At 40.8% G+C, this 12,136-nt stretch overlaps 1 protein-coding gene across 1 annotated transcript in view; it reads left to right on the top strand.

Annotated features, from left to right (window-relative positions):
* The window catches only part of LOC103771341 (regulating synaptic membrane exocytosis protein 1-like), a gene marked incomplete at its 5' end in the record, with an annotated part of 130,017 nt that extends 118,372 nt beyond the window's left edge, over window positions 1–11,645 (top strand). The window contains 5 exons of the mRNA XM_008938634.1: window positions 1,898–2,039; window positions 6,646–6,758; window positions 9,507–9,608; window positions 10,712–10,851; window positions 11,204–11,645. Coding sequence (XP_008936882.1) covers window positions 1,898–2,039; window positions 6,646–6,758; window positions 9,507–9,608; window positions 10,712–10,851; window positions 11,204–11,422 — 716 coding nt within the window. The remainder of the gene's footprint in view (window positions 1–1,897; window positions 2,040–6,645; window positions 6,759–9,506; window positions 9,609–10,711; window positions 10,852–11,203) is intronic.
* Window positions 11,646–12,136: the final 491 nt, after the last annotated feature.

Here is a 12,136-nt window from a genome sequence, read left to right as displayed (position 1 = left end):
GCATTGATATGCTGGACACGCCATCTCTTTTTAAAGATAAAGCTCAGATCCAAAATGTAGCATTTGATTTTCTACATACAGCAATCACTGAAGTTCCATCCCCCTGCAGTATCTGAGAGTGGAGCCTGGTCTGCCTCGTACAACTTGTCTAGCTCACTTTACCTCACATTTAGCAGGACTGAAAAATGTGGTTTGAGCTGACCAAAGATGGGGAACTTGGATGAGTTACAGTGGCCCACAGAAAAACTTCACAGCTCTTGGCGTCATAAGGGAGTAAAGGATCTGTGGAAGTAGCTGATTTCTCCCACTCCGAGGCATTTGTTTCTCTGCTTCTGAGTAGCTATAGATAAACAACGCCTGGTCCAGAAGACTTAAGAGGAAAACCACAGCCCGTTTTGCTGTGGTAGTGTCTCTTTTAAGCCAAATATACAAATTCTTTTTTTTTCCTTTGGCCATGTTTGCCGTGTCTCTGCTAGCTCCAAAGAGGTTATTGTCATAACTCAAGAGAGGGGGAGCTGCTCTAGCTTGTGAATTCACCTTGCCCTCCATCAGCTCTCCAAACCCAGAACAAGGACCAGCTATTCTCCACAGCACGTTTAAACACCCTGAGCACTGGGCAAGCCTTGTGTGGGCTACCAAAGCTCTAAGTTTTATATGAATAAAGGTCAAAATCTGTCATCTTTGAACATCAACGATGTCCACGTGAAACTGGAAGTTGAAAATTTTTTCAGAGCAATTCAGTCTCCACAGCAGGTGGAAGTGGAAGAAACATGTACTTTTGCAGATGCTCCCCTGAGCAGACTGTGGAAAGGAAGGACAGGCTTTGCCAGACAACGGATGAAGGAGCAAACGCAAGAGAGTGTTTTCACTTATGTGAAACATTGCCAGATCTTCTACTTCCTGAGTGAAAACAGTGTTACCCATTGAGCGATAGGCTGAACAAAAGTAAAAAGAGTAGGACATTGAGTTTGAAGTCAATACTACATCACATAGAGACTTTCATGGAAGTATTTCAGTTAAAGATCTTTGAACACAAGTACTATCATCTAGAAGTATAATTTCTGCCGCGTGGCAGCAGAATTCATTGTAGATCAGCTGCTGCACCTTGAGCCCATAACTACCCCTGTAAAGGACCACATGCTCTCCTTCCTCAAGGGTAATGTGAAACTTTCCAGGTGGAACTCAAGTTGCATTTTAAACAATGTGTGATGGAAGATTTTACAAGTTGATCAAGTCTTCAAAAAATTTCGCAAGTTTTACATCACTTTGTAGTGTTCGGTTGCATGCCTAGACTATGAAGTCCATCATCTCCCAGACAAATTCTCCAAGAGTTAATTCTGCCTAGGAAGTGCTGAGATGAGAAGCTATGTAAAGCACGCTGTTTATTTTGAAGAATTTCTGTGGTAAAAAGTAAGACTTTGCTGAGTCAAAACACATTGTTATATTCTTGATGCTAAGTACTAAAATAAGTACTTCACATTTTTTGTGGAATGCTTGAAGGATTTTTTTTCTCTTTTTTTTATCTGTGAGAATTGTAACTTCTTTAGTAGTCACCCAACCTAACTAACAAGATGTCTAGAGACACCTTACCGAGTAAATGATAGCAGACACCATCATGGTCATCCTGTCTACATTCCAACTGTGTAAAAGTTATTAACGACAGCTAATTTCTAACAGTTTGTCCTAACAAAGATCTTCAGGTTGCAGCCCTTTGAAAGAGAATCCATTGCCAGTTTGCAACTGAAGAAAAGAGATTCCTTCTTCAATCCGAACAGTCTTTTTGTATTATTAAATAGCAATGGTCAAGCCAGATCACTGTTGTTGGGGGAAAACTGGAAGGAAAAGACTTTGTTCTAAGTTGTCATTCTAACTGTCATTTCTTTTTCTTTGCTTTCAGAGGCTGGCAGCAAGAAGCTGAAGAGCACGATACAGAGAAGCACAGAGACAGGAATGGCAGCAGAGATGAGAAGTCGTATGGTTCGACAGCCAAGCCGGGAATCCACCGATGGCAGCATAAACAGTTATAGCTCCGAGGGCAAGTAAGTGGCATTAAAAATATCAGTGTTTTAAGAGAAGTTTCTTGTCTTTGTAAGAGGACTTCGAATGTCAACAGAGGCTCGAGCTCTGGCTGAAGGGTGTAGTTCTGTGTATGGATTCTTCCTCTTGAAATGTTTGCAAAATTAAACTATTGTGGGCACACAACAGAAATTTTTTGAAAACTGAAATTGAGAGAGGACTTCTTAGGATTCACTTTTTCCCTGTCATGCAGTGAGGCACTTTGTTCACTAAAAGACATCTAAATTCAGACTGCAGTATTCAAAACAAAACATAGGGGTACATTTTCTTTATGTTTGAATTAACACAGAGTTAAACCTCTAATGTTATATTTAAGTCCCTGTGACATGAAACTCTGTTCAGAATACCATATACAAAGAAAGTTTAGTTTGGAGTTTGTCCAAGCCTCTTATTGGGAACTGTAAACCCCGAGCCCAGCTGCCCCATCAGCTGAAATCAGGCAGAGAGCTGTGGGGAATGGGGCAGCTGTTTTCATTCCCTGATGAATGAATCAATGTGTAGGAAAGGAGAACAAAGGCAGATCTGAAACAGAAGTGTACATGAATGCTCCAGCCTCCTCACTGCTCTCAGTGGGACTCTACCGCGTGTGCCAAGGCACACTGGTCACTAGGGAATTCTTAAAAAATGCCTCCCTACAAAAGGGGACACCACGGGTAGGCAAATGTACTCTATACACCTGGAAAAAATGACAGATTGGGGCTTCTTTGGCTTTATCTTTTTACATGTTTACTGTGTTACCACAATTACTATTGCACATTGTATAAGGCACCAAAAGCCAGGGGCAGCCATAGTCATGGCAAGGAGCTGTGTAAAGGTGCAGTTTCTCCATCATCAGATGATCTCACCAGCCTTACTCATTTTTTTACAGTGAGGGTGGGGAGACACTACAACAGGTTACCCAAAGGAGCTGAGGATGCCCTATCATTTGACGTTTTCAGGGCCTGGTTGGATGGGGCTTTGAGCAACCTCGTTTAGTGAAAGATGTCCCTTCCCATGGTAGGAGCATTGGACTAGATGATCTTTAAGGTCCCTTCCAACCCAAACCACTTTATGGAATTCAATGATAATGCTAAGAATTGCAAGAGCCATGTAAGAAAAATGAGCTCCATTATGAATAATTCAAAAACAAACTAAGTAAGCATCAGATGAAGAATGAGGGACAAGAATAAAATATCCTAGTGTTTTTTCCAGTCTGAATCTACGATAGAGCATCACCTTTACCCTCTCAACACTCCATCCTGCTGTCCTCCTTCCTATCTCTATGCTGGAGTGTCAGTCTGTAAGGCACCAGTCACTCACCATGGTGACAAAGGGCCCAATAAACTGGACCCTGCTGAGGAGGAGCTGGTGGAGCCCACTTCCCTGATTAGCAGTATGGGAGAGGTGGGAGCCCAGCACTGATGGTGAGGATCGTTTCAGGAGAACAGCCTAATCCTCTGCTACACCCTCAGAGTCTGTAAATGGATTTAGCAAGGCTGGAGGAGCCAAGGTCTGTATCTAGAGGACAGAAACTGCAAGGTAGAGCCTTAAATTGTTGACTTGAGAATCAGCCTCTGAGAAATGCAGCAAAGAGAGCAAGCCTGCGAGGTAAACAGAGAACAGAGTGCTTGCTTCTTATTGCAGGCTGGGTGTGCATAGTGAGATTTAGTTTGAAAATTATCTTTTAGAACTGGGTCCACCTTCAAGGTAAAGTGAGCTATCATAACCTGGTGGTCACACTGTCAGCATCTAGTGTTTTGTTTCTGTCTCCTCACCTCCTGTGCCTGCTTTCCATTTCTTGCTGTTCAGGCACCAGGTCTGCCTCTGACAATTCTCCTTACCTCTTTCTGTGCTCTCATACAATAGCTTCCTTCACATCTGACCACCTTTGACCTTCTTTTTCTGTTCCATACTTTTGGCTCCCTAGCTTTTCACTACGTTTTTGTCACAGACTTTTGGTATGATAGAGTTACCAGCTCTTCTGATTGTTTCCTGATCCTCAGTATACCTCAACTACATTTCCTGACTCCAAACCCACTCCACACTTGACCTTAGCCTTAAACACTGGTATTGATCTGTACCTCCTTATTCCATTCTCTGTCAAGAGTAAGAAACAGTGAGGCCAGTGAAGTGAAAACACCATCAATATTTAACAGTGACTCTGAAGGGAACCCCAGGAGAATGGGCCAAAGGGGGCAGATGACAAAACTGAGGTGGAACAGTTAAATATATCTTGCTGCAGTGAAGGAAGACAAATGTTCCTTAAACAGGGCACAATCCCATAAGCAAAAGGAATACTAGAGGGCTCTGTTCAGTGTGGTGCTGTGCTTTGTGGCTTAGAAAACTTCTCTAAAGTTTTCTGTGATTGTGTGATTTAGCTATAGATCAAAGGCATTCAGGTGGTCTGCAAATTTGCATGAGTTTGATGTGAGTTTATAGCAGCTCTGGGTTTAGATGACAGTGAAGGAAAAATATTAAATGCAGACTCTTGTAAGAAAGACCACCAATAAAACATTTTTTTTTACTGTTTAATCACTTCCCCCACATGCATTGCATCACTGGCTTATTTGTAGAACATGAGTTGGACTCAGCTGCAACGTGGAAGGGAAACCACACAACTGCACCATGTAAGGAGGGGTACATACACTGTGGCAGCTGATCCTAAAATCCGCTATTCCTCCTTCTGGACCTTTTTTGAACATTAGAAATGTTACCTTTATTTTCAGATATTATTTCTAGTATAAGCGTGAATCAGTTTTTGATTGCACCTTTTATTCAGAATAGCAGAGCTGCTTGCTAGGTTTTTCATGTCTCCTGTGAGATTCCCACCATAGTCATCAAGAGCTTGACTTTGATGGCTTGAGTAGTATTTTGTCTGCAGTTCACCCTTGACATTACTCTAGGGCAAGCAGGTAGGTGGGTAATGAAAACAATTAGGAAATGCTTATGTTAATTTTGGATGGGCTACTTTTCCTTTCATGTGTATGTACATTATGATACTGACTTTACCTCCAGGATCATATAGTTTATTGACAGTAACATGCCTCTTCTTGCATTTCCTTAGACCAATCAGACGTGTCATTCAGGAGAGAATAGACTCTTACAGTAGGTACCCCAGATACCACATTATGTTCTGCTTGGCCAGTAACTGAAGTTTAATGAATTAGAATTGATACACATTAAGGTGAATGTGTGCTTCACAACCTTCACTATTATGTGTATAGCTTGAGGTGTTTCAAAACTGAGAATGCTCTCAAATGAACATTTTAAATATTGTTAGTCATTCCAGAGCAAAATATAACACATTGTGGAGAAAAAGGGCAAAGAAACGAACAAGAAGCTTTTCATACTAGGCACAAGAGTGAACAAGTAGTGCCAGTGGGGAGAGAAGCAGATTGTGTGTCTTGTCAGGAAGGGAGAGCTTCGATGGTTGAACTGGAGACCCTTGGATTCTTTTCCTCCTCCATCTAAAGAAACAGTCTTTAAAAAAGATTAATAAGCCTGATTGGGGGAATTTAAAGCTTTTCACATGAGATGTTTTTATTAGGAAGTTTTATTATTATTTTATTCAGTCTAATGGGGAATTTCCTTTGAGGGAGAAGCAGATACAGTGGTGGATGGCCTACTGGATAAGATGCTATCTGGACTTGGTTCAAAGTGTGTTTTTCTGTTTCTCATAATTGTGATGAGAAAGTCAAAGCTACGTCTCCCTACCATGGATCATTATTTTTTTGCTTGGTTGGTTTTGTTTGTTTTCTTTTGTTATCATTTGGAGACTGTATTTATCTGTTAAAAAGGAAGTGGATATTCTGGAATACAAGAAAGCAGCCCATAGAAAAGAAAAAGCCCTTAGAAAAGCCCATATCATAGAATGGTCTGGGTTGGAGGTGAACTTTAAAGGTCATCTAATCCAACCCCCCTTCAATAAGCAGGGACATCTTCACGTAGATCAGGTTACTGATGGCCCCATCCAAACTGAGCTTGAGTGTTTCCATATATTCTGTGTTAACGTGTTACAGTTCAGTTTGTGTCCTGAAAGAGATGTGGGACCCAACTGTAGATCCAGATGAGGCTACCAGAATATTTTGGCTAGGGAGTGACGTTGGCTTTAGCTCTAATCAGCACTGGTACTACCTGCCAATTTATTGCTTCATTAAACAGATGCAGCAGTCAGGTTAACTTAGTGTATACGTCTGGTTTCCCTGTTTGTTCTAATTGATGCGGATGGGGTTTGGGTGTATATATAGATATAAAACAGTATTACAAGGTAAATCAAGCATTCAAGAAAGAAGAATGATTGGCTATTGAATTTCAAGAGGCTTTCTGTGTTCTCATACAAGGTCACTCATAGTTTATTCACTTATCAGCGTCTTCACTGCTCCCTTAGCAAGACTTTGGGTCCATGTGCAGAATTCCACTATGCTTCTTTGGGGTCCATGGGAGACAGCTCGTTCCTAATGCTGCAGAACAGATTTTGGTTGTACATCTGGAGCTTCTTGCTTTTCCTCAGGAGCAATTTTGAGGTAAATACCGTGGGACAATAGAAATTAATCCTGTTCTTATGCCTAACCAGCTTTTATTTTGCTTCAGCTTAATATTTCCTGGAGTGCGGCTGGGTGCTGACAGCCAGTTCAGTGATTTCCTTGATGGACTCGGACCTGCACAGTTAGTAGGCCGACAAACGCTAGCAACCCCTGCCATGGGTAAGAACGTTGCTCTCCTCTGTTAAATTAATAACAAGCCAATTAATTAATGTACATACTGGCAGACTACAACACTAGAGAGACTTTTACAAAGTGGCCTCCTTCACTGTAAACATGAAGGTCCTATACAAAAGCACTGGTATTCCTAGCCCGCTAGCATCCCAAATGGAGTGAAAACCAGCATTTTCTCCAGTATGAACTAATCTCATTTACAATTTCAAGACAGGGGTTGCACTTTGCTTCCCACTCAGAAATTTTGTGGCTTCTCCAGTTGTAGATTACTGCAAAATCTCAGCTGTTCAAAATTTATACTTACTTGCCACAGCTTATATTGGATATGACAAGACAGTTTCTGGCCAAACTCTGCACTTGTCCAGGCTTAGTTAATCTCACCCCAGAATGTGAAACTTCTGCCCATGTTTGCAGTGCCAAATAATCAGTTGCTGATCAAGCAAGTGTGTTACGAGAGAGGCAAAATCCTGTTCTACAGCAGCTGCCCGGGCTATCTGTGATCTTCCCTGTGTTCCGGACAAGCCTGTATTTCCCTATACTAGCCTTGGCTGTGTCTTGATTATGAACAGAGTATGAGTGTGTAAGGCGTGCAACAGTGTGGTATTCTGTAAGTATCTTTGGAAGGTTTCATTTTTTGGGAGGGTTGTTTGTTTGGGTTTTTTTTCTTATACATGAACAATTCTTAGAATTGCTTTAGGATGCTAAGTAAGGAGCCCTTCATCCACTACTTTAACCATGGTTTTACTGCTGAAAATTATGCTTCAGTACACCTGTCTTGGAAGAATAAGCTTCAGGGAGCCACTTCAGAAAAAGGAGAGAGAGACACGTCAAGAAAAATTGCAGAAGAGAGTGTTCCCTTCCCAGCTCCTGAGCAGGAGACAAATTCCTTGAACATGCTTTGAGTACCCCTTAAGGCAAGGGTTGCTGTGTAAATCCAAATGACTGCTACTAATGCATTAATAAGCACCAAACTTGTTAAATTCCTTTTTTTTTTTGTAATAATTTTTAAAGAGAAGATATTTGTGACATGATTTGCCCTATAAAAATCTAAATTACTCTGTTGGTATGAATATAGGGGTCTAGATTTCTTCCATCTCTTTAATTTTGTTTTCAGACTAAATAGTTTTCTTCAGATTGCTTGAGTAATACATTTAGTTTTACTTCTTAGAACTTCTTTATTTAGTAAAGGCTCAAGATTTGACCCCAAAAAAAGCACTCAATCATACTTTTTAACAATTCCCAGAAGACCACCTATGTGGTATCCTTTCACTAATAATGACGTGAAAACATTTGTATTATCACTCCCCCTTCTGGTTCCCTGTCGTGTGTTTTACTTTGGATATGTGATGCAGAGACGTGCTCTTAAAAAAAGCTGGAATTTTTCTGTGTACTATATTTGGTTTGACACAGTGCTCTGTTTATTCAAGCAGAGTTTGATTGGTAAAAAAATCCTCCCTGATGATCTGTCATGCCTCAAGTAGCAAGGTCTAAGCGCTGATTTAATATACTGTTAGACAAGCATGTGAAAATTTCATGCTTGGTTAATTTCAAAATGCTGTCGTTCAAAATCTGGATCCCAAATCCTGTAGTTCAGGACTGTCTGTGAGTGAGATTTTTTGGACAATCAGTGTTTACGTGTCAGATATATACATACTCACATGTTTCACAGATACATGTATAGTTCATTTTTTTGCACAGGCATCACAAAGCTGCCCATGTCACACTGTGCATTCTTTGTTCTAAGTGGCCTGTTAGCTTTCTACACAGCTGACTTTATGCTATATGAAGCATAGAGGTACAGCACTTTGAACATCAGCTCATCGTTGACATCCTTTGCATTTTATTGATCTAGGTCAGAACAATGCTTGGTCTCAGACTAAATAGTTTCCTTTTTCTGCATGAAATGTCATTTGTCAGAACTCGAGTAGGGAAACAAGTTTGAGCGTTTATTAGTGAAAGCAGCTTTTTGTTACAACATTGCATTGTTTTACTCACACCAAAAATGGGCATGGAATATTGATAAAACAGAAAAATTGTCACCCCTGTACTTATTGGAGACTTTTACAGAAGAAAAAAAAGACCTCTTCTGAGCTCCTGGGCATAGGGCATCATTCTCTGAAGCTGTGCTATGACTGTGTGCCTCAGCTTGTTGGTGCCTCTGCCTGACACTGAGGATCCAGTCAGGCAATTGTAGGTGTAGAAGAAGGTTTCAGTGTTAGCTTCTGTCAGCAGTTCTCCTTTTGCTTCATCAGACAAAGAACCTCTGCCCTGCCAGCTCTTGTATCTTAACTTAGAGGCAGAACTTTCCAGCCCAGTGGATTTCCAAACATGAATTTGGGTTTTAGGCTCTGAGTGTGGGACTACTGCCAGGGCAGCACATCAGTGACTGGCACACTGGGGCAACACTCCCAGGTAGGAAGTCTCTGGATAATTCAGAAGTGCAAAATTAGAGGTGTGAGTATTATACCACAGTGTTGCTGTAAGTTTGCCTGCCTCCATGGATCAGAAATAATGAGCTCTGGTATGAACCCTACCCCAAGAGAGGGCACTGTGCTCTCTATATACGTATCTTTTAGTCCTGGCTTAAGGACAGAGAAATTGAAGGGATCACGAGAGGTGACAAGCACACTCATCTGGCAGCCTAGTAGCAAACTAGTCTTCCTGTTTCTCACTCTTACACACTGTCTCCCAGGCCATAGTGCTTGTCTAAAATGTGGGCCTCTTTCTTCTTCTCAGGTGACATCCAGATTGGAATGGTGGATAAAAAGGGCCAGTTAGAGGTAGAAGTCATTAGAGCCCGTGGCCTCACACAAAAACCTGGCTCCAAATCTACCCCAGGTAAGGAAAAAAATAGACAATATATGAACAGAAAAGAAGAATATGAAATGTGCTGATGAACTGGAGATCAGAAACTGTTTGAGCTCCTCGTTAGCTGTCACTTCATTTGCATTTGTTTGGTTTCGTTTTCAACAAGGAATGTGTGTGTGGATATATCCTTGCTACCAGGGTCCACTTCTTCCCACCTTGCCTCTACCAGTTGCTTGCCACCTTTCAAAGAATGATTTTCAGCAACTCCACATCTGTTCTGGAAGGAACATTTGCAGAAATATTTCTGCGTATCTTAGGCAAGTCATATGTCTGAGTGGGGCTTTGTCCATATAGGTGAAGTCCTTTGTGTTTGTTCCACATCAAAACAGGAGATGGAGAACAGATGAAAGTGCTTTGAACAAACAGCTTAACAGACCCACATGCCAAGATCTTCTGTACACAGCAGTGCTTCAAGAAGACAGCAGGTTATGCTAGTGCCAGTGTCAATAATTTGTATAATGAATGAGTTTTAATATTGTATCATTTTGTAAGGACATCTTTTGAAGTTCTTGTTATTTATAAAGATCATTATTAAAGGAGATTTATCATTGCTACCACAACCACTGCTTACCGTAACAACTGGAACCGCTGTTTTAGATAACACTTTGCCAAAATGGTACTTTACAACCTCCTTAGGAGCTGAAGATGAAAGAGTGATTAATGTCTGTGTAATCAGAGTGACTTAGTTTTAAATATTCCTTTCAATGAAACATCAAAGTCTTTTGTTTTGAAATATCTCTGACCCTTAGACGTACATAGGGACTCCAGAGTAGCTATCAGTCACAGTTAATTCCTGGCAGAAGAAAGTGTTTTGAAAATGATAGACATGAAACGTAATGGTTGTTAGTAACAGCTTAGATCACGACGTTCGAAGTTTACAGAAACCAAATTGATTTCTCATGGGCGGTGTAATTTATTTTATTAATAGAATTGTATTCAGATTATACAGCGAAGATAACGTGTGTCATTTTCTTTCCACGCAGCTTCCTTTTAAGGAATTTGTCTTGCAGCTCAGAAGTGCAATGTAGAATTTTTTTAATCCAAACATAAAATTCATGATGTTCTGTTTGCAGCTCCTTATGTCAAAGTGTATTTATTGGAAAACGGAACATGTATAGCTAAGAAGAAGACAAGAATTGCACGGAAGACCCTTGATCCTTTGTACCAACAGACACTGGTTTTTGATGAAAGTCCACAGGGTAAAGTCCTTCAGGTCAGTTGTTTATGAATCCCATTTTAGGCTATCATTTGGAGAAGCACTTGCATGTTTACTTAAGTTTAAGCAATATGCATAAACCCATTCCAACTCACTAAGCATTTAATTTTATAAATACCGGCAAACACGTCCTTGCAGCTTGTGGTTTCAGACCTGCAAAATGTCTGGCTGTGTTAAACATTTCCCTTTTGTTGACTTGCACTCCTGTCCTGCCATGAGGTTTTCCCACAAGAGGGAGCAATCATTCACCCTTAAGAATAACATTTTCCTTACGCTACAAGTAGAGCAGGAGCGAACATATAAGCATGGTCTTGGGACAATGCTGAACCTGTATTTTATGTTCTTCCAGGTAATAGTTTGGGGAGACTACGGCCGAATGGACCACAAATGCTTCATGGGGGTTGCCCAGATCCTTCTGGAGGAACTGGATCTGTCCAGTGTGGTAATAGGCTGGTATAAATTATTTCCACCTTCATCATTAGTGGATCCAACCTTGACTCCCCTGACACGGAGGGCTTCCCAGTCATCCCTGGAAAGTTCAACGGGGCCTCCCTGCATTAGATCGTAGTAGCAGGTGCTGTCTCATAAAAATATCACCCAGGACAACAATTGGAACCAGATATTCACATGATCAAAAAACACTGTTGGAGAGAGACAATCACTTCTGTTTTTCCTTGTAGTAGTTATCCAAAAATATGTCTGTTTGTCAAGAGATGGCTTAAATTGACAGAACAAAGGTATATCCCATACGGCCAATCTATTAGCGGCTATCACCGATGGTTAGAATGATTGGGAAAGAGAGAACTTTAGATTCGACCTAAGTCAAAGATGACCCAAACTGGAAGCTCTCACTCTGTTAACAATGTTGTATTTTTCACATTTTGACAGAGCCCTCAAGCAGTGTTACCTTCCTGGTGTTTCAGCAGTTTTTCTGTACTTGTCACTTCCACTAGTTTTTTGCCATGTGATTCTGCTAGTTTTGTAGAAGTCCTCACAACGCTAACAGAGACCCTTCCTTTCTTTTTCTAAACCAAACAAAAAAGGGCTGAAGCATCTCTCTGTAAGCATTGTTAAAGTGTTCAACAGCCACAGTTACAATTCCGGCGAGTTCAGATCTTTTCTCGGTTCTGGTACTTACCAGTTTCTCACATGGGAACCCAGAACAAATGACCAATCTAAGCTGTACCCTTAAAACTAAATAATCATCACAGTGCCACTTTTTCTTTGTAAAAAGCAGATACGTTTGCATTATATATAATAACTTTCATGTTTATGATGTTTT

This window comes from Merops nubicus, unplaced genomic scaffold (genome assembly GCF_000691845.1).
Source record: "Merops nubicus isolate BGI_N331 unplaced genomic scaffold, ASM69184v1 scaffold2514, whole genome shotgun sequence".
In the NCBI taxonomy this organism is placed as follows: Eukaryota; Metazoa; Chordata; class Aves; order Coraciiformes; family Meropidae; genus Merops; species Merops nubicus.
The sequence above is the reverse complement of the archived record's forward strand: the minus strand, read 5'-3'. Positions and strand labels throughout refer to the sequence as shown.